This window comes from Lagopus muta, chromosome 5 (assembly GCF_023343835.1).
Source record: "Lagopus muta isolate bLagMut1 chromosome 5, bLagMut1 primary, whole genome shotgun sequence".
NCBI lineage: Eukaryota > Metazoa > Chordata > Aves > Galliformes > Phasianidae > Lagopus > Lagopus muta.
Window position 1 is genome coordinate 20,015,176 of NC_064437.1, and position 25,786 is coordinate 20,040,961.

Here is a 25,786-nt window from a genome sequence, read left to right on the forward strand (position 1 = left end):
AGGAAAACAGGACCTACAATAAAAAGTCAGAACTTAAACCACACAAAGACAGCCCAATAACAAAAACTACATGTAAATATAACTTAGCAACTATATTTATAACAAAACAATTCTAGCTGAAACCCAATATCACAAAGAAATTAAACTGCACAACAATAGAAAACAAAAACACAACCAAAACAACCCAGCACCCAGCAATAAAAAGCACAGAACCAGCTGCCTTGGGGCTGTGCTTATATAGGTCCCTGGTAGGGTGTAGGTGAGGCCCCAGGTGGGGCTGCTTGGGGCCCTCAACACACATATTAGCTCACACAGCTTTCTGGGAGCTTTCACCTATATAAGGGTCTGTGTGTTAGTTTTGGACCTTGAAATGGCTTGTGAAGGTTATTAGCTGCTTTTTGTTTAACTCTTAAAAAGGAGATTTAGCATTGTCCTGTTTTCTATAAGGCATGGTGTATTAGGTCTGTTTGTAGGGTTTTTTTTTTTGGTTTTTTTTTTTTTTTTGTGCTCTTTAGTTGTTGTTGTGGGCTTTTTTTAAGTGCTGATGTTTTAAGATATTTAAAGCTCTTATTATAGTTAATTTATTTTTTTTCTGAGTAACTGTAAGAGTTTTCTTTTTGAACCTGAAGTATTTCTATAAAATTAAGAAATTCTGGTGTGTTTGTTCAAAAAAGGGCTACCTTAGCTTATCTTGATGGCAGGTAGATCCAGTAAGGCATATTATCCACTCTTTTTAGGTGCTGGAAGTATCAAATTCATCTAAGAGTAGTGAGGAATGTAGGATACGGAGAACTGGCTTAGTGTTTTTCAGGTTGTACATCTCTGTTAATGAAACAATGTTGAATCATAGAGTGAGGTGTAAGTGTTGTTCAGAAAGAGTTCCCACAGTACAGCTATACAAGCAGGGATCTTATAAAATGTGTAATAGCAATTATAGGACATACGAGTGTTTTGAGGAGTTTTTGTTAAGAATAAAAACTGATAGATAAAACTACCCTTAATTTTGAACTGGAAGAGTGTGTTTACTAATTATGTCCTAGGTACTGTAAAACAGTAGAAGCAGGAGTATTTTTTTCATTTCCTTTTTTTAGTCCTTGCTTATTTCCTTCTGGGATTGCGCTACACTTTGGGTTGCTTAGCTGTGCACATCACTTGTGATGTTTGTAGGCATTTGGGGTGTATTCCTTTAGAAATGTTTTCACAACAATTTTTCTGAATGAGTAGCAGATACATTAAAGAACGTTCTGTAGGTTTCACGTGCTCAGTACCATACAGCACGGTCTTGCATGTTCCTTTTTTGCAAGAACAACTGTATGGCTGCAGGAAGATACACGTTTTGGGGTGTTGTTGAGCAATGTCTTGTGAAGAGGAAGTGGAGGTGCCAGTAGGTACTGCTTATGGCTTGCTCTGGATAACTCCAGGGATGGGTGTGTGGCTGCTGCCTGGAGTCCAGGTGCTGGCACTGAACTATTTCTTATGCAGGATTTGCTGTATGAGTGCCGTTGGGATCATATTGCAGCACTGTTACTGCATGTATGCACAGATGTATGATTTCTGCTTCACTGCAAGCTTATGGGTATTTGTTCCTCGTTATCGGAACTGGAGCCAATGTGTAAGGAGTTAAGAACTTAGATCTGAGCTGCTGAGAAGACCCTGCCACTGTTTGAATTCCAACAGGAAGAAACAGAATTCAGAGTTTAAACGTCAACATCTACAGGCCGTTATTGAAAACCCCGCATTCAGCACGTTGAACGTCAGCAGAAAGCCGTGCCCTAGCGGGGCGGCACCCCGCAGGGGCCCATGTGCGTGGCGGAGCTGCCCCGGCTAGGCTTGCGCCAGCTCGTCTCCGCCGGGCGGCGCCCGCGGCCCCTGCCCGGTCACCCCGCTCCGTGCCGGGCAGCGCTCCGACAGCTTTCCGTAAAGCGGCGCTCGAGCCGCAACCGTCGGGCCCGAGGAGAGGACGTGGAGAGAGCCGCGCCCCAGCCGTTGCCAGCGCGGCGTGCGGGGAGCGGCTCCTGGCGGGCGGGGCCGGCGGGGAGGCGCCGGCTGCCATGTAAGCGCTGCGGGGCGGGGCCGGGGGCTGAACAGCACCCCGAGCCGGGAGCGGAGCTGCGCTCCGTCCTCTCGGTGCCGCCGTCGCTCCGGGTATGGGTGCGGAGCGGGGCGGCGGAGCGGCGCTGCCCCGCGGCTCTGAGCGCGCGTGGGGGCGGCCCCCGGGGGGCTCCCGGCCCATGGCCTTCATGATGATAAAGAAGAAGAAGTTCAAGTTCCGCGTGGAGCTGGAGCTGGACGAGCTCTCCTCCGTGCCGTTCGTTAACGGCATCCTCTTCTGCAAGGTGCGGCTGCTGGACGGCGGCAGCTTCAGCGGGGAGTCCTCCCGGTAGGTGCCGTCGCGGGGCGGCCCCGCAGCCCTTTCTTTGGCTCTCGGAGCCCCGCAAGGGGCGCGGGCGGCGGGTTCCGGGGGTGCGCTGCTAGCGGCAGTGGCTGCGGGATAAGGTACGGCACTCGTAGAGTCGTCGTCGACTCGCTGCTTGAAGTCGTAATGCTTCCAAACAAGCGCTAAGGCTCTTAAACCCCGGTGAAAAGGTGGAATGAGTCCTCGAGCGGCTGAGGCCGCTTGTGCTTGAGCCGTGATGTCTTGAGCTGACGGGGTGAGTAAAAGGAGAAGGAATTCCTGCCGCCGGCTCTCAAGTCGGAGCAGTTTGGGTGCAGGCTCTCTGCCTGCCGTTGTATCGATATATAGATACTTGAAAGGAGAGTTAATGTTAACGGGTTCGTGGAGAAGTGCTGTCTTCTTTCTTGCATGTGTTCGAATCGCATGCTTTACCGGCTGCTCCTGCTTGATGCTGCAGTGAAATTGAGGCAGTAGACGGTTGTCCTTTTTCCTTCTGCGTTGTGCCCCAGCGGTAGAGCTGCCGCCTGCCCGAGTGCTGCCCCAGTGAAACAGCCCTGCTCCTGCAGTGCCGGGTAGGGGTGGACTGCGGGCAAAGCAAGGTGTGCTGTGAGCTGCAGGTTCACCCCCCGTTTCCCATGGGGACATGGGATGGCCCTCCCGTTACAGTTATTTCTGTTGTGTGGCTAATTATATTACTCTAATGTTATTACAAAGAAGACTAACTGGAAATGTCTCCTGGACTTCTGTGAGAAGACAAAAGTTATTAACAAATATGTAACTACTCAGTTATTCTCTTATTAAAATGTATTCTGCTGTTGTAGAGCTTCCTGGAGTATCGGCTTTTAATTCTGTAAGTGAAAATAATAACAGAAAATAAAGAGCACCAGAATAGAACTTTGGCTGAATAACTTGTTATTTAACCATTCTAATACACTAGCATGTGCAGTCAGACATTGTTTTCTTCTGTATGGTTGACAGGTAATCAGTTCATTACTGTTCTGTTCTTGTTTTGTGTCTTTTTTTCTCCTCAGTATTCTTCTTGCAACCAACTTCATTATAAGTGATAGATGGATAACCATCGTAAGGTTAGGCCCTGATGTACTTTTACTGTTCTAATGCAGTCTTTGTGGCCTTGAAGTCACTTTCATGGGCTGATGTATTTCCTGGATAGTTTGAGTGCAGCTGATTCCAGGTGGGCCAGTGTGAGTGATGTCAAGGAGGTGAGGCAGAATGTGCCTCCAGAAAGTGTCAGTGGAAGCATGATGAAGCTGGGAGATGTGCTGAAATAGTGCACTGGATTCAAGCTTTGCAGTTCTTCTACCTCCTTCTATCCTGGGGTACAGGTTAAAAATAACAACAGCAGTAAAACATATCAGTGCATCAAAATCCCGGTGAGTGTGTTTGTGCTGGCCTGAAAAAGCTCAACATACGCTCAAAGGAAGGTATAGAATTCCTCTGCAGTGATCCCTCAATGCCAATTAAGGGAGTGCTTTTGCTCTCGGCTTAAGAATAAACTAATGGATTTTCATGGTGGTGATTCAGCAAAGGTCCGAATAAATAAGGAAGAAATTAAATTAACAAGAGTGGCAGCATTTCAAGACTTGTCAGTTAGATGTTTCTTCTTAAAATAGCGGTCATCTTCTATTTGCATGTGTTTCAGTGTAAGGTGATGATTGTTTTCTGGAAGTAGTCATCTTTGAAGTGTTAGGAAAAGCTTGAAGGACTTGATTGTGTTTTACTGTGAACACAGCATACAGACTTATCTGAAATGCTGTGTTATACGTGGAAAAACTGACAATGTCTCCTTAATAGCTTCCAGCAATTTTTGTTATTGAGGACTAGTATTTTTCAGGGAGATGCTGAGAATGAAGTTCATACTGATACAAACCAATGACCCACTGCCCTTGACTTAAAAGCAAACAAAAAACCACTACAGAATCAAACTTGAAGAGCAGCAATATCAACAGGCTATAAACTAGGGTAACATTAGTAGGAAGAAATGCCCTAAGAAGGCTAGCAGCAGTGCAGTCAAGGCCTGTGTGTAGTGAGTTGTCATGCAAGCAGATTCGGGCAGTCTGACTGAGATCTGGATGTTGCTTATGAATGATTAAAACCCTGATCCTGCAGGCAGTGTCAACTTCCTGGATGCTGAAGTGGGACACAAATAAGACAAACAAGTTTGAGCTACTGGAAAATATTTTGCACGCCTTAAATCTCTACCATCAAGTTACAAAGTCATAGTTCGTATTAATGAGATTCTTTTCTCAGTACAAAAGCTCTTCTGGTTGGTACAGATGTGTGCTTGAAGCGCATTAAAAATCTATGACCAGATAAAAATGGCACATAAAGCCCAGGACACAAACTGATTTCCAAAATAAATATCAAAACATCTGAATTGTTTACAGATGTGATTTTGTACATCAATTTTTAAAACTAGTTTGAAAACATTTATTTGAAAGCAGCCTATGTCTATTGTCTGTGAATATTTCCTGTAGGTGAAGAAAAACTGTATTACAGTACCAAATGTTTTCAAATAATTCAGTAATTTAAAGTATTTTGATGGGGGGGGGGGGGGAAACATTGAATAGGCAAGTAGTAGCAGTGTTTAAAATTGAGGGAAATGATGTAGGAAACTAGGACCCTACAAATCTAAGGCAGATGAATGCATCACAAGCTTTCACTCTACAATATGGAAAAGCTTAAAGTAAGTTGTAAAGTGGAATTAGGTTTTATTTGTTTTAAGCTGCCAGTCAGCCATCCAATTTTTCTACTGAACTTTTTAGTATGACTTCAGGATCTTTACAGTAGTTTTTGAGATTTTACAACAAAGCAAATATACAGGGTATATGCCAAGTTATGCTAACAGCCCCCAGTTTTACTAAGAAAACTTACTTAGACCTGGCTTCATATGCAGAAAGGTATCTGTATGCATTTTTATTTTTCCCTTGGCCAGTGGTAATAGATATCTATCTCTGAAACTGGATAATTCTCCAGATTCCCAAATGCCACCTATGTGTACACTGTTCACAAAATCCTGTGTACATAGTGTGTACCATGGAAGAACAATAGATCATCCCAGGGCAGAAATTACACCTGTGAATATTTTAAACAGGAAATACTAGTATTCTAGGGTACACTTTCAATGAGTATTATGTGCGTTTTTTACAGCTAATACGATGCAGACAAATACATTGGAAGCACAGACTGTCTGCAACTGACCTCACTGTAAATACACAAGAAATAGCTGATAAGCCCCAAGGGTAGATCACTGCTTATAGGCTGAGTTGTTCAACCAACAGCAAAAGAGAAGGCTGCATGTGAAGGAAACAGTTGAGTTTTCTAAACCAAAGGATCTTATTTCTTAAGAGGGTGCTTTCAACATTCTACCGTTTAGGCTGAGGCTACAGTAGTTGTAAACCTGGTAGTTAAATTTTCAGTTGGAATTCCACCCCCCCCCCCCCCCCCCCCGCTGTACAAAAGGAGTGAAGGATTTGTGTGTTCTTAGGCTTGTAGTCTTCAGTTTGGTCAAATTTCCCTATGTCAGAATTTTGATTTCTGTTATTTTAAGCTGCTTATGGTTCACTTGTTCTTTTATGATCTGTTCAAAACGGTCAGAACTAAGTTGATTATTGTATGTGTGTGACAAGAATGTTGATAGAGATGGGGGGGTGCTGAAAATGAATTTTATTTAATCCAGATGTTTTCTCCTGAAGATTCCAGAGAAGTTAGTATATGATAAGCTTTTGAGTTCTGAGAGGTAGTTGCAGAGCTTCTGGGTTACATGTAATTATATTCTTATTTCTGAGATACTAGGTGGAAAATTAATTTTCTGCTGTAGAATTCAATATCTTCTGGACAATAGGTATTTCTTGTTTCTACTGATGCTTGGCTGCCTTTTTGCCAGCCAACTGTAACTACATTTGTTTTGTGTGGCTGCGGCAAGCACATTTTCTGCCCCAGTAGGCTCTTTAAATTGCTTTCTAATCACTGTTTCTCTTCCTGCTGCTATTGCTTTTGAAAGGGAGAATTTCTCCTGATAGTCACACAGCTTAAACAGCTTCCTAAACAAACATACTTGTTAAAATGACATACCTGTCACATGGGCTGCTGTCCCTCTCTCTCATCTTCCTGCACAACATATGAATTCTGTGCGCAGTCTTCAGACTTAGTAATGAGTTGTGCTATTTTTAATAGTTTTTCAACTGCAACCTGATTTGCCGATGGAGAAAATGGAATGAAATAAATTTTCAAAAGCTGTGAGACAAGTTAGTGGTAGGAAAAAATAATCCTAAGGCCTCAGTAGCAACCAAGAAAATGTTTGTCTGTATGGTATTTTGCATGACAAGTAATGGGTTAAAATACAGGTGAAAATGGCTCATTATTGTGAGTCTTCTTACTGTAAGTACTGGTAAGAGATGCAGCAACAGCTAATTTGTCAGGAAAAAGTTTCTGGAAAAAGACATGTGACAAGTATCTGTTAAACAATGGAGTTACAGGTTTTTGTAAGCAATGTGCCCCTGTGCTTCACCAATGTTACTGTCTCTTGTACTTTTTCTGCTCTCTGTTGAGGAAGGTCTGTCTCTGCCTTCTTTCTAATTTAATAGAAATAGCTGAAGATGAGAATGAAATCATTTTCCATCTTTTCTTTAGGTTGTAAAAATGAAGCTCTTCTAACTTCTCCTCCTGGTTCATCCCTATTGTTCCTCATCTTCCACTCTCTGGTCTTGCTACAGTGTCTTTTACTGGGGAGACCCAAAACAGGAGTCAGTGCTATAGATAGAGCCTCACAAATGTTCAATGGAGGGAATGGTAACTTCTTTTAAACTGCTGGCTACAGACTTATTAATAGTTTGCCCTCCACTGTACTAATTCCTGTTTAGGTCTCTACGTTTGCTTTTAACCAGCAATTTTTTGTAAGTAAAAAATAGCCTAAAGCAGCTCTATTTTCATATTACAATCAGTTTGTACATATTTTATCAGGAATACCTGTCATGAGTACTATTACTTAGATTTAACCTAATTATTATGTGTAAAAATGTGAAATGGAAGATGATTCCTGTCTTAATGTTGCATATACTAACTGCTGCATGCTGTACTGTAGACAGCAGAGCTTCGCGGGTTTGCGTAGTGCTGAAATTTGTGAAAAACTGAAGGAAACATTGAAGCTCTGCTTGTAAATGACTGGTTTTGTTTGTGTTTTTGCAATGCTTAGGAAAAATGTTTTTGTTGGAGGGAATGCATCTTGCATGACTCAGGCATGGATGAAACCATGTTGAAGTCAACTGTCTTTAAAAACAAGAAATAGATGAAGTTCTGTATAAGCTGATTACTACAGTGTATTCTTCAGACATGCTGCTCTCAGCTCTAACTTAAAGAAGACTTAATTTAGCATTCTGTTTATTTAGTAACTTACAAATAAGTATAGATTTTTGAGACGTTATATCCAGCTACAAATGAGCAAAAATGTTCTGTTATTGAAAGATAATGAGGTTAGAACTGGTGCATATACAATTGGGTATAAGTTATTAGGTTATGTTTGAGGGAACAATCAATGTGGGAGAAGGGGTGAATTTAGATTATTTGAGGAGGAACCAGAGTGAGGAAAAGAGTAAAATAGGTAATGGGACAGAAAGGGCCACTCACTAGTGCTCTTCAGTGCTTATCTGGTTGTGCCATATTCTTATCAGTGCAGTCTATACTACCTTCACATTAAACTTTTTTCTAATTCATTTTCTTGGGTGATAGGCTCTGTTGGTGCGTGTGTGTGTATAGGGGGAGGACGGGAATCTCAGCAACAGCAACTGAAGTCAGACTGTTCAAACAGAAGGGAGTGAAATCATTGACTGGTTTAAGTTGGAAGGGACCTCAAAGATCATCTAGTTCAACCCCCTGCCATGAGCAGGGTTACCAGCTACCAGATCAGGCTGCCCAGAGCCTCATCTAATCTGGCCTTGAACACTTCCAAGGATGGGGCATCCAGTTTGTCAGAACAGCCTATAAATGAGGCCAATGGTGCCATCTGTATCTCTGTCTGACCTGTGAGACTGTCTGTGTATAGATGTGGTGTGATTACCTGGAATGTATCTTCAGCATCATTACTGGTTGGACCTGAGGAGACCATGGAGAGCTGCAGCAGCCCTGATCCAGCATTATGGATTTTCCCCTGAAAGAGGCAAACAAAACTTAGATAATTCTGTAAAAGCTGCTCCCACTCCAAGTTAACTCATCTAGAGGCATTTTATTTATTCTGTTTCAGACTGCCAATGCCCAGTCTCTAAAGTTCTTGAAAATCCTCAGAAAACTCTTGTAAAAAAATTACCAGCTTTAAAAACAGCAGTAATAATCCTGTTTTCCTTGTGGAGTGAAAAAAGCTTTTTTTTTTTTTTTTTTTTTTTTTGAAGTACTTATAGGAGGCTTAAGGTAACTCATGTTTTTTTTGCTGAAGCTGTAGAACGTCTAAACAAGCACTGTTTTCCTTGATATAAAGAAAACTACCTACCTGATTGATTCCAGGAGTATTTTTTAAAATATTGATATAAATTTTGTCTAATATAAAGCTTAAATGGCATCTTGAAGTTGTAAACAAATCCTTCCAATTTTTTGTTTCCTTTTTCCTAACTGCAAAGCAACTGTGCTAGACAAACTGTCTTTTTAACATGATGGTCTGCACATGGCTAAATTTTCTAATCAGCTGTCTAGAATAACTAAAACAAAAACCTGAATAAACAAGTTTCTAATTAACTAAGCACAGTATTTTTGCCTTTAAGGAATTCTGACTTAATTTCTAAGCTTCTCCTGATTCAATTTCTCCATTTAGGAAGAAGTAATTTTTCACAGGATGCTTAAGGTCTTTACAAGTAATTTATGTTTGCATTAGCAGCCATTAGATGAAATAAGCCATTATTAACATGTCATATCCATAAGGGAATAAATTAGGACAGTAAGCCAATTGGGCTAGGGTTTGTTGCTTCTTGTATGTTTTCATGTTGATTTTTTTCTCATCTGTGGATCTGAAGAGAAAAGCAAGGCTTTTATTCTGTTGTTTTAAAATGCAGTTGTACAGCACATAAAGTACGTACAGGAAGGGACTTGTCGACAGCAAGTCTAATAGGAATTTAGTCAGTGTGGAATTGTACCTTGAAAGAAAACCCACAGTTTGTTCAGCTGACGGTTAACTTGCATTGATTCCAAAGTATGGTCTATCTTAAATATCTGCCTATATTGCATTATCCTTGGCTAGATCTTACTAATAGTGTTTGCTCCTGTATTGCATGGAAGTGCTACAGCTAGTACATATTTGACTGTATCTTAGTAACCAAGATGCATTTCGATTCATAAAACAACTGTTTCTGCTTTGCACGTGGTAAAGTGACTATGAGGCTCATAGGAAACTGACTCATAACGGAAAGCTTTCTCCAGCGTGCCCCATAACATAGGCACAGTCACCAAGAAGTTATCTGAGTTCACTTCCATAGTAACCAATCAATGCAACTTGATTTTCTGAAGGTCCCTGCACATGAACTAAGAATCTCAGAAGCGTAAGTAGTAAAATTGTCAATATTTAGCTTGTTTCCTTTCAGTCTAAGGGGAATTAACTGCTGTTGTTTTTTCTTACGCCAAAATTACCTTCCTTAAAACGTTACTTTTTTTTTCTATCATGAAATTGAAGGGACAGCTCAGTGATTTTGTTTTTGTTTTTTTTCCCCTTCTTTCTGCAGATTGTATATAAATCTTTCAATTGTCTTGCTCTTTAAAACCATGTGCCTGTGAAAGTAACTGATTGCATTTTGGGGGGGCTGTTCTTGATTTTGATTTAATTTTCACAAGAATTTTAACATAGTATCTTTATGTTGAGGCATTTTCATAGTAACTTTTACTTGTTTGTAAGAGAACTTTAAAATAGAATTATCCTGTTTAATATTTGTAACATTATTTGCCTGAAGAAACCCTGACCTGTGACATGACTAGATGGAGGAACACTTCAGATGTTGCCTGTATCCTGAAGTATAGTGCTTCTGTGCTCTTTTTCTTACTTGGCCAATGAGATGTGTATATATAAGTATTGGTAGTATGCTGGAGTAAATTTAAGATCCTTCTAAGGTTTTAAGTACACTGTCAGATTTATCAAGCAGTTACTACTTGTTTATCTTACAGCATAAGCAACATACAAATATGCAGACACCAGATACCATGCACTTGCAGTGTTGTGCTTGACAGTGGACATTTAGCTATTTTTTTTATCTGAGAGATAGCAACTGTCACCTAAATGCTACAATAACTATTAAAGCCTTCTCTGTATAACAGAACTTAACAGTTATCCAGTGTCCCTTGAATCATTTTATTGTACTCAGCTCCTTGGCTTAAGCCTGTTTCCAGTGCAGTACATAGATATGTATAATTTACCTTTCCTGATTTGTGATTCTGTTCTGGGTCTAACTAACTGTCAGACTGGCAGGTTTTTTGTTTGTTTGTTTTTTTCTTAATTTAAAGCACAGAAAGGTTTACAGTAGAAAACGCGAAGGATAAAAGGTAGATTGTGGTGTACAGAGCCTTTTCCTCTTAGGTCACATGCTTGAATGTGACTCAGTGTTGTATCATCAGAATCCGTTAGTCTGCTGCAGTAATTAAACTGACTCATTTCAGGCAGGCTAGTTTATTCCAACCTTAGTAAGTCATTGTGCACATAAGCACTGTAGCTGGCAGCTTCACCAGCACAGCAAGTTTGAGCCTTGTGATTTATCCTTTCTCCAACGGTGATAAACTCTGACTCCAACTTAGGTAGAACCACAGAGTTCTACCTGCACTAAAGATGTCAGGCTAGATCTTCCAATAATTAGGTGTTGTAGGAAGTTAATACAAAATAGCATTATCTGCATTACAAAAATGGAAGAGAAGGAAAAGGACCAAATACTGCTTTTATATGTGAAGATTTGAGTAACTGGAGTGATAGAAGGTATTGTAGATGCTCTGCAGTTCCAAGTTCTGGGTTCAGAAATGTGAGACTAGAAGAGAGATCACCGAGTCTTTACAGATCACAGAGTCTTTATGTCCTGCTATTGACAAACCAGCCAACCATGTCTTCAAATACATGAAGATTCCTTTGCTCCTATGTCAGTTATTTGAAGGCTGTTCTACAAAACTGTGTTACGGTTTCAGACCTTGTGATTTTCAGCTTTAAATGTGTGGTTATGCTTGGTTATTTGGCTTAAGAACTCCTTTGGTGTCTGCACTGTTTGAATAACTTAGCAGGTTTTTTATTTTGATTTTTCCTTATAAAATACAGGGGTTTTCTATCCTTTAGTATTCATTTTAGAATCTGTTCATCTTCAACTTCAGTTTCCCTTATGGAGAAATGTGTTCCATTGGCAGTTAACATAGCTGAAAGCATCCTACATTTCGTCTTTTGCAAAGCTACATCATTTTGCTGATCTGTAATCCTGCAAAGAACAAATCCATTCAGATTAGGTACATTTCCAGTACGTGGCTGAGGTTCCTTTATGCTCCAAGTGCATGACTTTGTATAAGGTTATTTTACATTATCTCCTTTGAACTGGTCCAGGCCTCAAATTTAACTAGTTTTGCTTATATGATGCTTCTTTTCTCTATATTGAAACACTACTACCAGTCTTGCTACACAGAGAAGCATGAAGGATGGTTACTTCAGGCTTTGGAACAGACTTCAGTGCGCACTTCACAAACAGCAGAAGCAGTACTTGTTCTTAAGCTGTCCTGTTGCGTGTTATGGTCCTGAATGCATACACAACTGTTATTAAACATATCTTTCCTATATGCAGGGAGGTGGTGCAGGCAAACTGTGTCCGCTGGAAGAAAAAATTCATATTTATGTGTAAAATCAGTGCCAGTGCCACAACAGGGATTCTGGATACTTGTATCTGCAGAGTGTCTGTGCGGAAGGTAAGCAGTGTTTCTTCTTCCCCCATTCTTTCTTCACTTGTTTTGATTGTAATTTTAAGAAGCTGATAAATGTAATGAAGTTCATTTTAGCTGCAACTATGTCAGGTATTCGACTTGCGTAGTAATTTATTGCTTTATCTTGACTAAGTTATGGAAATTAGTTATTAAACATATATTGAAAAGAACAGTCAGTCATTCCAGCAGGGCAGCAGAGTAATTGCTCATCAGTCTCTATAAAGGTAGCTCTTGATGGATCCTTCTGGCAAGCACCAGTAAACTTAGAAGGCTTGAACTATGTCAAATGTGAGAATTTAGAATGAAGCACTTCCTGGACCTGGAGCTAGACTTTACAGAAGGCAAATGCTGGTCTGTTGTCAGGCACTCTCTTCACAGCACCAAGATGCTGGCAGGCACTGAGGACATTATTAATAAATGACCACAGTATAGTCTAGCAAATGTGTGGTGAGATTAAGATTAAGACTATCTTAATTAAGATCTTATTAAGACTAATATTTGCTTTTCTTAAGTCAGTATTTTTAGTGGTTGGCTTGCATAATTATTAGTGTTTCTTGTTTCTTTTTTTTGTTCCTAGGAGTTAAAAGGAGGAAAGGCATATGCAAAGGTAAATTGAGAGATTAAATTTAGCTTATGGATTGTCTTTTATTTCTTCTAATTTTAAGTAATTCTTGAATAGTACTGTAATACCTGTGATTTCCATAAGTGTACTGTGGCGACAGTTGTCTGAACTCTTGATGAGCGTGTTTAATACTTATTTTATCATCAGAATTTTTTCTTTCAATTATTTTGAAAGGGTTGATGAAAGTAAACCCTTTTGCATATATTTCTTTCAAAAGAAGGCGTCAAATTCTCCTTTCTCTTATTTTGACACTGTCATAGGTAAAAGAAGATCTATGTAGAATTCGATGCTCAGCTTTTCAACGTTTTGTCTTGTGCCTCTCCCTTTAATAGACATCATCTTAACTGCAAGAAACTATTGTTGAAACTACTGTGCATGTAGAAAGTGCTTTCATTTAGTAATATGCATTCTACTAACTTTCATTTTTTCTTTAACAGCTGGGCTTTGCAGATCTAAATCTAGCAGAGTTTGCTGGATCAGGAAATACCACTCGTCGCTGTTTATTAGAAGGTTATGATACCAAAAATACAAGACAAGATAACTCCATTCTCAAAGTAATTTGTTTCTTTTTTCACAATTAAATTAATAAAGCAGAAAGGATGTGTTATGTTTAAACATGAAATGAAGTTTTGAAAAGTATACCTGCTGAACCTCTTCCTAGAGGGAAAATTAGTTGAAGTGAAAACATAAGCCTCGTTTAGACAGTATCATTAAAATCCATATAGTCAGCAATGGAATTGGTCCTACTCTTGGATATAGAGCTAGAAAGCTGTAAAACAAAAGCTTTCAAATGGTATTCCTACTCTAACAGCAGTGGAAAAATAGAATAGTGAAGTATAATGGAAACACTAAATACATCTGAGTGTGGGAATTACATCTCTAACACTGGACAACTTCCTGTGCAGGTCTCCAAGTGAATTTTAATTGTCTTATGTGTAAGCCAGCTTTAACACCTCCATGAATCCTGTAACCTAACCTTTTATTTTGGGTAGTAGGAAATATAACAATCGCCAAGAATTGTTGAAACTCACCCTGCTTGTCTCTCTTTTTAGTTTATGGAGAATGAGAAATGAAGTAAGCTGCACAGAGCTCATTACACAAGGTTGCAAGTAAATTAAAAAAAAAAAAGTTTGTCCTGCCAAGACACTAGAATTTATTTCTATTAGTATACCATTCATGCATGCACTTTCTGGTGTCTTAAATATACTCTGAATTTTAATTGATGGTTTTGACCCAGCCAACAAGCCTTCTCAGTGTATTGCTGTTCTATGGTATTATTTACCTTTTGTGGTTTTACTTTATCTGTGATGTTTGCACAGATAGTTCTAGTGTGCTGGCAGTTTGCTAAACACTGTTAGCAAACAACATACTTTAGCATCCACTGTTTTAAACAAAAATCTTTTTGCTCATGAATCTTCTAGTTTCAAGGGAAAAATAAGGAGACATGAATTCTCTCTTAACTAGTAATGGTTTTAAGATAATTATTTATCAGCCTGTCTTTGACAGAATTTTTAAAATGTAATTGTTTTTTTCAAATGCTGCTTTGTTGTGTGTACTCACACTACATATGTAAATATGCTTATTCAAAAAAAAAAAAGCATTCAGTTGCATATGTGATGCTATTTTCCTGAAATGTAGTATTTGTGGCAAATACAATTTAGTATGACAATATAACACAGATGATTTTTTTTCTTATAGTTTTTCTCTTCTTCATGTGTAGGTGTTGATCAACATGCAGCTAATGTCTGGAGACCCATGTTTTAAAATGTAAGTTTTTAATAATTTGTGTTGGATAATGTTTTAGTCAAGCTTAAGTGGCTCAGTTCACGTTTGAAATTACATTTCTGCTTTGCGTATATGAATTTCTTCAGGTTGACAACACTTAAAAACAAAACTGTGATGGTAGCTGAGTAATGGTTAACATAAAAAACAGTAGTGGAAGTATCACAGTTCTCCTTGCTGTTAAATACTTGGCACATTTTCAAGCAAGGACACTAGCCTGCACACCTCCAATGACTATAAAAAAAAGGCACATAAAGGAAGCTGTTCATATAGCAGGCATATATAAAAATAGATCTGACTAATGCTTGCTTGAAGAATGTGCTGCTACAGGTTTTGATTGCTAATTGAATAAGGCTTAAATAAAACTACTTGAGTGCGTGAAGAGTTAATTCAAGACAAAGCACATCAAGATTTTTAGTTAGCAAAGATATTTCTTATTATATATGACAGGAGATAGCAATTTTGTCTATATCATTTATAAAAGAAGTTGTATTTGACTTGTCACAAGTTACTTGAGGGAGGGGTGACTAAAATCCATTCGTTCACAAATAAATTCCTTAAATCCTATTCTAACTCTATTCCTTTTAATTCTGTTCACTTCATTGATTACTTCATTACTGTACTGAAACTAGCAGGCATGGAATCAAAACAAGAGGACATGTTTCTTCCAACACCATACAGTCAAGTGGAACTTCCTCCTACTACATGTTGTGAATAATAAAACTAAGCTCCTGAAAGATTTATGAAAAAATCTTGAATGAAATAATTTTGTGAGCTCTTGGGTATAAAATACATGAAGCTCATAATGTTTGTAAGCTAGAGCTGAGCTGTTGGAGTAATTTTCAGGTGATAATAACATTCTGTGTGTCCCTGTTATTTCAGCATCTGCTATTTGCTGCTGACAGAAACAGTATGCAAAGCTACATAACACTATGTTCTGAGACAACATGCTTGGCTCCTTCTGATCTCTATCAAAAAAAAAGCTCTCATCTAGTTAGTATTAGATAACATGAAAAGAAAAAGTCTTAATGAAAAGGAAAACCATTTAGAAGCATTTGCTAGCTTCATACTTGCTATGTCAGTCTCATCTTTCTTGGTAGGTTCTCAGATTTTGTTTACACTTTGAAAGCCTGGATCAAAAATATCTCCCAAAGCTCAAGCTAGTGCTTACTAACATTCTACACTGAAATAGTTTTACATCAATAAGAATTACTGCTTGCTCAAAATACTGTTATCAACTGAATTCAGACTCATGTTTTATCAAATGAATATAGGTAATCAATGTTCCTGTCTATAATCCAAGAATGGGATATCTGCAGGTTTATTTTGGAGTAATAAATATATACTGAAGCGTTCCATAAAAAACACAAAAGTATCTTTGTTTAAAGAATTTAGATGAAGCTGTAACTCCAGGAAAAGCAGCACTGCACTCTTAACTCTAAGGTCTAATATGCGAGAGCATAGTAACTACTAGGTTTTAACTGTTTTGAGGTAAGTTCCTGTGTACTTAAGACAGATAAGACTTGTTTTCTGTAACCAGTACAGGCTTTGCATTACTGTCACAGAAGTATCCTTACCATTGTTTCTGAGGGCATCTGAGAATAGAGCTTGTACCAGATTAGCTCAGGTTGTTCACTGTAGGAACTCTTCAGTCCAGCTGCACCACTTAAAAGTCCTGTCTCTTCTCCTTGTCCAACCTTACAAAAAGCAGAGTAGAACAGTGTGAAATCTCATCCTGTGCTTACAGAACAAACAGTAAGATGGTACTTTCTAAATCTCTTCTGTCAAGCAAAGCTTTTCCATTTTCCTGGTTACTGAGTATTTCTTGATTTCTTTGAGTCAGACCTATTAAAAATATTCTCACTGGTACTGACAAAGAAACAGTTTCTCAGCCAATTAACTTTTATCGTCTATACTAATAAAATAATGTCTTTCTGTTCAGGTAGCCAAGTAGCTGAACTTAACAACTAAATAGTTTTCCGGTTCCCTAGTAAAAACTCTGTGGCTGAAGGCTGAAATTATTCAGACTCGGCATTTTCTTCCAAACTGATGATATACCATTTCCCAGAACATAAACTTTCAACACAAACAGTACAAATAATTTATCTAATCCAGATGTTCTTTGTAGAAGGAATAAATGACCACCAAAAACAGTTGCACAATCTGAAATCAGCTACATATTTTAAGAAGAAGTCAAGATGGCTTCACATCTGATCTGGGGTGATATCCCTGAAAGCATTCAATTCTTGCTTTGAAAGGTATGTAGGTTGATCTGAAAGTAATGCCTCCTATTTATTTATTTGACAATGACAACATTAAGAAAACACACATTATTATAGCAAATACACCACCATTAGCTATGCATTTCTATGAGCAGTGAACGCAACACTGCATGTTGCACTCATAAAAATCTGCATGGCCATCCAGAACATGGCTTGTCTTTCAGGTTGCTGTTGGCACTGCAGAAGCACACTGTCTACCCATGTCATTGTTCTCACGTCCACACTTTGGTCTCTGTAAAGGTTCAGCAAGTGTCAGTGAGTGTCATTTTTTCTCTATGGAAGAATTCAGTGACACACCTTTGCTGCTTATGCACTTCCATGTCAGGTGCCGTTCTGTCAGACTGCCCATCTGCTGCCACCTGTCACACAGCAACAAAATGTAATGGAATATTGGTGAAGTGCTTCAACCTCTGCTGCCATACTGCCAACATTTGCCTCTCACATCATGCACCAACGTAACAGAATAGAAGGCATTACTTTCAGATCAGCCCTTGTATGTTAGACATTCAAGTCACATAGGCATTTCATGTCCTGAAGTGCTTTTTCTGCCTTTCTGTCTTAATTTCAAACTTAACGTGACAGGGGACATTACTGTACATAGAGACAGTGGCTGATTTATTAAATATCAAACATAAAAATGTTAACAAATTCCATTTGTATGCAGAACAAGGGTCTGATCCCAAGGTCAAAATAACAAAGCATTGCAAAACATGGAGATGATATCATGAAATGTACTTCAGTTGTGTTTGACTACTTGCATGAGCAGATGACTTTAACTGTCATTTTCTAACACTACGAGGTTTATTCTTCTTAATAAGTATCTCTTTAGGTTTTGGTATACATTGAAATAAGCACTTCAGCTCTATGAAGAACTTTTTTAGTACTACACCAAATTTAAATAATATGGTGCACAATGTTTTTTTTCTAATTTGCAAGAGATAGAAGTTAGAGGAAAATACATGAGGGTAGGAACAGAAGGCCCTCTGATAGGAGGGCGAGGGCAATCACCCTGGAATCTCCTCATGTACTGCAACAGAAATGAAACAAAGCCAACAATATACTGCACTGCACAAGCCAAGTAGGCAAACTGTAGTTATGTGGCAGGTTTTTTTTTTCTTTTTAATTTACCATCTTACCATGTATTTCATAAAGTACTGAGTTACATCCAATTCTTAGCATGTATATAATCCTTTGATTTGTATGCTATAACAATGAACAAAGCCTTCAAAATAAACACATCACTCAGTGAATCAAGAAGAAAGAAAAGCCTTTCCAAGGATCCTCAGATCTGAAGGACTGAGCAGATGGATGCTTTAAAAATGTCCTGAAGCACAGTAGCTAAAGCATTTTTTTTCCTTTTCTTTTTGTTTTGAACAGGAGCTAGACAGCATGTTCCCAGAAAAAGGTTACAAGACAGCTAGCATGAAGCACAGTATGAATTATGCCTACTTGAAAATATATATATATCTGTGCTGATCAGTTTAGAGGAATCACAGCAAAAGTACAGCAAATTCTAACCACTCTTCTTCTTACAGGCCTCCTTCCACAGCTACGTCTATAGCAATTGCGGGAGAATCAGAATCTCTGCATGAAGATAGAAAAGGCAGAGAAGACTTAAAAGTAGTACATCTAGGTGTAGCAGGTATAAAATTATGTTCTTAAGTTCTTAATTATTTTATAACTGGCTTTAGAGCTTCAAGAACATACCTATGGATTACTTGTAATCTTAAAGGGATGTTGACTGGTGGCTCACAAAGGGTCCCTTTTGACTTTGTTTGCTGAGACATACTTTCCTAAATAACAGCAGTGGAATGTCTTTTTTTAATTTATGTACCAGTTTATTTAGTGGAAAGACTGAAAGGAAATGGGCTTGATGGGCTGCCTTTTTAATATTTAAAATCTTTCATTTTCTACGTCACACATATCTTGATTTGCTTTGGATTTATATCTCAACAGAATATTTAACTTGGCCCTTGGCTTCAATTTATGAATCATGGTTTTAGGGATACGCATATCCTTAAATTTTCAGTTGGTAAAGTTCTGAGTATTTTGTAAAATATTCAAGTAGTTATTCTGAAACAATCTATGCATGTAAACAATAAGAAAAAGTACTTCATTATGAGTTGTTTTTTGTTGTTTTTTTTTTTTAACAAGCTTCAGGCTCTTAGTAATTTTCACCTTAAAAATAGTTTAATTTGTCTTAACCACAGTTGTTTTATGTAATTTTTACCACAAAACACCTCGTACATGATTCTATTGGGAGAAGCAGGGTAATTTTTTTTTAAGTGTTTACAGTGTAGATAAATCAAACTACTGTATGGTAACTGATAAGTCACAGCCTAAACCACTGATTGAGCACCTGAGGAAAGGCAATTTACCAACGTGACCAGAAAGGGTGAAGCTTGGCTACACCTCTCTTAGACCTCATTTAAGGGCTGACTGCCACTGGGGAAGGCTTTCTGGAGATCTCTCTTTGGTGAAGGTTTTCCCTGTGAACCTGGAATTCTCTGATATGGGTGAACAACTTTTTTTCCCTTCCTTTGTAGCATCTTTCTGTTGTGCCAGTCCTTCCATCATCTCATCTCTCTTGTAATACCTTTCCCATCATACTGATTTGTGTAATTGCTACAGTTATACTTAGAAAGCTACTCAATGCTACTCTCAATTTTTGAGAGGAGAACCATGTTATATTTTGTGTATATATGTATATATATGTATAAATGTTTTTGTTTTTTTTTTTAAGGGAATGTATATTCTTTAACATGCACAGTATTTTTGTAGCAATTAGACCGTTGAAGAGATTCATAAAACATCAAATCCCTAATCTCTCTAGGAAACCTGACATGTGAGTCTGTTCAAGATTATAGGCGAAGTAATGATGAAGCTGCCTTTGGCAGCGTTACCTGACTAGCATGTTTTGCAGATGTATCATCAAAGAGTGCCTCAGTTCCTGACGTAATTGGTGCATGTGGACATTCCAGAACATCAAGCTATGCAAGTCAGCAGTCAAAACTGTCAGGTAACTGTTAAGTAATTCTTTATGAATTGTTTACAGATTGTTGTTTTTTATTAACTTCCATAATTGTGTACTGTAGAAAGTAAGTATAATTTTATGCTTTAAAAAAGAATTGTATGAACTTGAAACGCTTTCCTGGGAGTTTCAGGTGTGAGGAGTTTGAGGAAGGCAACATTTTCTTTCTTATACATGTAATACTTTGTCTGTTCAGATGTGAGGTAAGTTCTTCCCTGAGCTTTGTCACTCCAATTAACACAACTGATAGATTTTTTGCATTTTGCATGTATAAAAGCAAATAGTTTATCAGCAGAGATGGGCTTACTTCCAAAAGATTAAGGGGAAGTAATGACCAGGTAATTGTTAGGAAATCAGAGTTAGTTAAAACAAAAAGAAAACAGCATGTGCTAGAGTACAAAAACTGAAGTGAACTGATGTATGGAAGTGTTTGCAAGACTCTTCAAATTTCTTTCCAGGGGGACAAAACACAAGCTCTGTTTTCAGGATGGTAAAAGATGATTGATGATTATGGCAGCTAACAACATACCTCATCTAGCTCCACTGTGTTTCCCCAGCAGGATACAGCACATGTCACTCTAGATCAGCCAGTCTGTCTGAACTCTGTCACAGGAGAAACACCTCAGTGGGTAGCACCTCAACAGGAATTGGAAGTATTCTAGAACCCTGTAAAGAGACTGAGCCAAAAGTAACTAACACTGATACATCTACTAAAGATACATCATCAGAAAAACTGTGCAGGTATGCTCAATTTGAAAGCCTTATCTAGCAGAACCAAAACATAATTTATACATCACGTGTAAGATCTCTAAACATAATTATTTTTACAGACATCCTGTAAAGCAAGACTCTGTGGAATCACAGTTGAAGAGGGTTGATGCTACCAGAGTTGACGCTGACGATATAGTTGAAAAAATACTCCAGAGTCAAGACTTCAGTTTAGACTCAAGTGCAGAAGGTACAGAGATAAATAAGGAAGCTTAAGGAAAGTAAATGCACATTACAGGCCTGAAAACAACTCTTTTCATAGCGCCTGCAGTGTATATAGATTACTGTATCATCAGCTTGTCCTGTCACCCAGTAATTGGAAAGACTCTTCCCAGTGTAACCAGCGTTGCATAATTCTAGTAATTTTCCCAGGTAATCACTTTTTAATCTTAAAAATATACAAGCAGGTACAAATTCATAGGGAAGTTAGTTCTCCAACCTATAACCTGTCAAATTTGATTCTTTACTTAAAACGCATTTGTCTGAAAGTATCAGTTAGAAAACCGGTAAATCTTAGATGACTTAATTTTTGAAAGGAAGCTAACATACATTTATACTGTTGCTTTCTAGAAGAAGGTTTAAGATTATTTGTGGGTCCTGGTGGAAGCACTTCTTTTGGAAGTCATCATCTACCTAACAGGTATGTAGCCTCGATGACTGATCCATGGGTCACACTAAACAGAAATGCGTCTTATGCAGTAGTCATTCTGTACACATATTATTGATCTTTTCGTCTTCTTTATTGTTCAAAGGTATCAAAAGAACTTGCTTGTCATGTTTTAAACCAGAAGACAAAGGTTTCTCCTAAATTCAAACTGATATGCCAAGTAAAAGCATTACTTCTGGAGGTCCTGAAGACTTAGTTCCAAAGTTTTCAGATATGAGTAATATTTAGGTATAGACACAGGAAACAGGCACCAGTTTGAAATCTTAGCTCTAGAGATTTACTATAGTACTCTCTGAAACTGGAGTCTTGTGTTTTATACATCCACCTTCACAGCATCAAACATTTTTCTTCCTAATAGCAAGCCTGATTTTGTTTCCTTCAGTTTTGCTCACAGCTCTTTTTGTTTTCACAAGTTACACTCTTCCTGTTTCAACAGTTTTTCCTTCTTTAAGCTGTCTGTAGCTCTAAACTCTGTCCTTTGATAATCTGTTTGACATTTTTTTTCATGTAGTTGTCTTAGAACCAGAGACTTTCTTCTCTAAAATCTCTTCAAAGATTCTGGTATATACTTTGTATTAGTTAGAGTCTTCTCAGACTAGAACACGTTAAAAACAGGTAACAAGGTGTTCTAACGTAATGATTCTGCAGCTCAGTGTAACTCTAAGATTCTTCTATAATCTCATGGAAGTAGTATAGCATGCATTTTTCTTCAGTAATTTCAGTAAGTAAGTACTTCCAGAGTGCACTGATAATGTGCTGAAAGTTATAAAATGAATGTATTTAACACAAGCAAAAAATACTGATGGTTAGAAAACAATTATTGGTTTATTTACAAACTGGGCACATTGATTTTTAAACAGGAGAACATGTATGGTTACATGGCACAGTGCTGTAGTATACAGAATTCTGTCCTAATTCAGTTACCGGGCAGTTTGCTATGTAAAACTACCCACTATGCTATCATGTTGATGAGGTAGGCAGACAAAGGTACATAAATGTGCATTTATGCTTCAGCAGGAACAAAAGACTGAAGAGTTTTTTCTTTTATCTTAACAGACCTAGCACTTGATTTTTAAGAGCTGTACCTATTTGTGTGTGTGTGTGTATTGTGTATACACAGACAATTATTTCTATGTTTGCAGTGGGTGGAGGCAGTATCCAAAAAATAAAATTTAAGGAAGTTAAATATAGAGGCCTAACAATAACTTTTGGCAAGTCTCTAATATTATTTATCATTCTTTGTTTTCTACAGTATTACATAAAACAGTTTAATGCATTAAACGGGAAGTTATTCAGTAGCATGGTAACAAGGGCATGTTCTCTGCCCTTCAGATTTAGCTGTTTTGGTACAAGCTGCTTGGTTTTGTTTGCTTGCTTTCATACAGTACATTGTTATTCATCTGTGATACTGTAAATTCAATTTTAACTGAAATTGATTTAACTTCTTCCAAACATTTTCAGAGTAGGATCTGGAGCATATGAACAGGTGGTGATAAAACGCTAGGCTAGAATGACTTGACCAGAAGAGGAAAGCACAGAACTCTAGCAGCAACATTCTAATTCACGTTTCTTCAACTGCAAGAGTTGTGAAAGCCAAGAGGAACTTTGTATGAACTTGTTTTGGAAAAAGTATTGGAATGTCTCTTGCTCAGAGAGCTTTATCTTCTATGATATCAAGGCATTGTCTAGATGTCTACATGTTGTGCAAGTACTTGGACTGTTTTTATAAGCTGTACCTGATGTTAAAGTGAATTACTTTTAAGTTGTTCCATAAATTTTTGGAAGCATGACTAAATGGGTCCTGTTTCAATGTTTTACATAGCAGGTCACATGTAGATATGTGCCCTTCAGCTTCTTTTCTAAAGAAACTTCAAGAAGTCATAAATGAGCCCATAGAAACAAATTAAGACTCAATTTGGTCCTACCTTATGAAAGCCTTGGAAAAGCCACCTCTTTCTATCAAGTCAAAGCTACTATCATGTGAAGGTTATGGCTTCCCTAGAGCTCTGCTTTAAACAGGCAAAAATCTTTTCTGAAAAGTACTGAATATAACTTCATTTTAAGGATGAAGAGTGGAGGTGAAACTCACATGCGTTAAAAAAAGACTCCATAGATGTATATCATCAGCCAGTAATAGGCTGTGTTAATTGTAATTGATATTTAGATGCTTACATGTATGAAATGCACTATAGGAGTGACAAAGCAAGTAGGATATATCAAAATACCAATGCACAGCAGTTATTACCAAGAATGCTGGTTGTTTCCCTTCGGATTGTTAAGGATGGAGTTCAGAAGCCCCTTACACAGAAACTTGCTTCTGTGCACAAGCCTAGAGATTCAATGGAATGGTACCATTTACAAACCTCATCAGTAGTTTATACCACTTTCAACTTTTTATTGTAGCTTAACCCTCCTCAGTGTTTTTCTAGTGTTAGAAGGTGCCTTGAGGGGATAGGGAAGGTACAGAGATATTAAACTATTTGCTAAGCAATTCAAGATTTAAAACTACTACCAGTATAACTTATTAAGATAAGCACTTTATTGTAGAGGTATGCTATGCTCTTAAAAAGAATTTCTGTGCAACAGATTTGCCTTTTCATGTTGAACACTTATTCCGTCACTATCTGTCCACTGTTACATTAAGGACAATGGACTCTACTTACATTTGTGCAGATGGTGATTTGCCTGCCAGATGAGAAAGATGAATGAAGAAAGAAAATTATGTAAAATTTTGTTAAGAATTTTGAAAGAATCCATATTCCCAAAAGTGTAGTTCTGATGACAGTTTGGGCTTGGATCTGCTGTATTTTTAATTGCTGACTTGCATTTTGTTATGACTGATTGTATTATTAATCAATAATTAAAAAATAAGCGATACAAAAAGCATGACCATTTTTAGAAAGCTCTGAATGCTTTAAATTCATCTCAAACTCAAGTTTGACATCCTTCTGAAGTATATGTAGGCCTTATTTAATTGGTTTAATTAGGGAAAATCAGACTTTGTTTTCCATAAATACACTGTGGTTATCAAACTCACTTGGTTTTAAGGAAGTTTTGGAGTTTGAAGTGTGAGTAGTGTTACTGAATAAGATGAATTAATTATTTCTCTATTATGGTACTTCAACATATTTCCTGCTGTTAACTATAATCTAAACATTTCTATGGGTAAAAAGAATTAATGCAAATATATTCTAGCTGCTGTAAGTGTGATATTATCTAAAATTTCATTGGAAAAATGGATAAACAGACAATACCTAATTGCAAGTATACTGTCTCTCAGAGCCTGATAGTTTCCTAATTTACACACAAAAAAAAAAGCAGCCACAACCTACTGCAAGCCAGAAGATGCATGGAAATTGCATTATGTTGCTTTCAGTACTTGTAAACACTGCTATGCTTTTTTGACCAATCTAGTAGAACCATTAATAATTTCCTAGTTTACTAGGAAAATTAGGCACAGCTAGAAGAAATGTAAAAACGCTGTATAGCTACCTATGTAATTGTGAAAGGGAATTTCCATAGCCCAGATTTGTTTTCTGTGTTAAAATCCATAGCTAACTGTCATAGATAAGCTATTTGTGTACTAGAAACCCATTTATTTTCTTCCCTGGACAGACTTTTATAAATAGGAGAAAGTTTTACATGGAAATTGAGCTTTAAATAAAGCTGTGTGTTCTGGCATTTTTTTGTTCATCTTCAAGCTACAATTCTTAACCAAGTAATTCTTGAATTGTGCATATTTTAAATAGAACACAACCTTAATACTTAACCTATTTTCTTTTTTTGTAAACTATGCTGTAAGAACATTGGACACTCATGTTGTGAACTGTTTGGAATATGTTTTCTAGCTGTATTTAATGCCAATGTCTCAGACATACAATAAATGATATCTAAATAATACATATTCTTTGCAATATGGTTCTTAAAAAAAAAAAAAAACAAAACTACTAAAAGGAAAGGAGCTCATGAATTAAAATAAGGCTGCACCACTGTTGCATGTAATATATGAAGAAAAAAATATAGTATTAGGAGAAACAAGAAACAATTTTCTTTCTGAAGGGAAAAAAGAAAAAAAGATATGAAACACCAGAACTGTGAATGCTATCAGTGAACACACAGGTATATTTTGTGGACCTTCTGATATGGACAAACAACAGAGGGAAAGGTGAGCGTGGCTAAGAAATGAGTTTCTCCAATTCTTGCTAGTAAGTAATTTTCTGCCTTCTCCACACCCAACTGCTCATTCTTGCCTGCTTACTTCTTCCTACCTGTTGAACCAGTACGAGTGTCAGCGATGGATTAGTTGACT

At 37.7% G+C, this 25,786-nt stretch overlaps 1 protein-coding gene and 1 long non-coding RNA gene across 5 annotated transcripts; one reads left to right on the plus strand and one right to left on the minus strand.

The window, feature by feature from the left end:
- Positions 1-2,066: 2,066 nt before the first annotated feature.
- FAM102B (family with sequence similarity 102 member B) lies at positions 2,067-25,370 on the plus strand. 3 transcript variants are annotated; one of them, XM_048946172.1, is made up of 11 exons: positions 2,067-2,380; positions 12,190-12,310; positions 12,903-12,932; positions 13,385-13,501; positions 14,668-14,714; positions 18,547-18,653; positions 19,935-20,030; positions 20,600-20,783; positions 20,873-21,000; positions 21,381-21,450; positions 22,939-25,370. In XM_048946172.1, exons 1-11 carry the CDS (start codon positions 2,148-2,150, stop codon positions 22,979-22,981), a joined length of 1,176 nt encoding a protein of 391 aa, XP_048802129.1. In that variant the 5' UTR covers positions 2,067-2,147; the 3' UTR covers positions 22,982-25,370. The 3 variants fall into 3 exon arrangements, with proteins under 3 accessions (XP_048802129.1, XP_048802130.1, XP_048802131.1); XM_048946173.1 differs by having other exon boundaries at positions 20,603-20,783; XM_048946174.1 differs by lacking the exon at positions 2,067-2,380 and adding an exon at positions 9,271-9,933.
- LOC125693815 (uncharacterized) lies at positions 6,065-20,684 on the minus strand. Of its 2 annotated transcripts, XR_007377261.1 has the most exons (3): positions 20,572-20,684; positions 16,307-16,426; positions 6,065-8,558 (listed from the first exon to the last, which is right to left on the minus strand). It is a non-coding gene; the product is annotated as an uncharacterized LOC125693815 (long non-coding RNA). The 2 variants fall into 2 exon arrangements; XR_007377260.1 differs by lacking the exon at positions 20,572-20,684 and having other exon boundaries at positions 16,307-16,980.
- Positions 25,371-25,786: the final 416 nt, after the last annotated feature.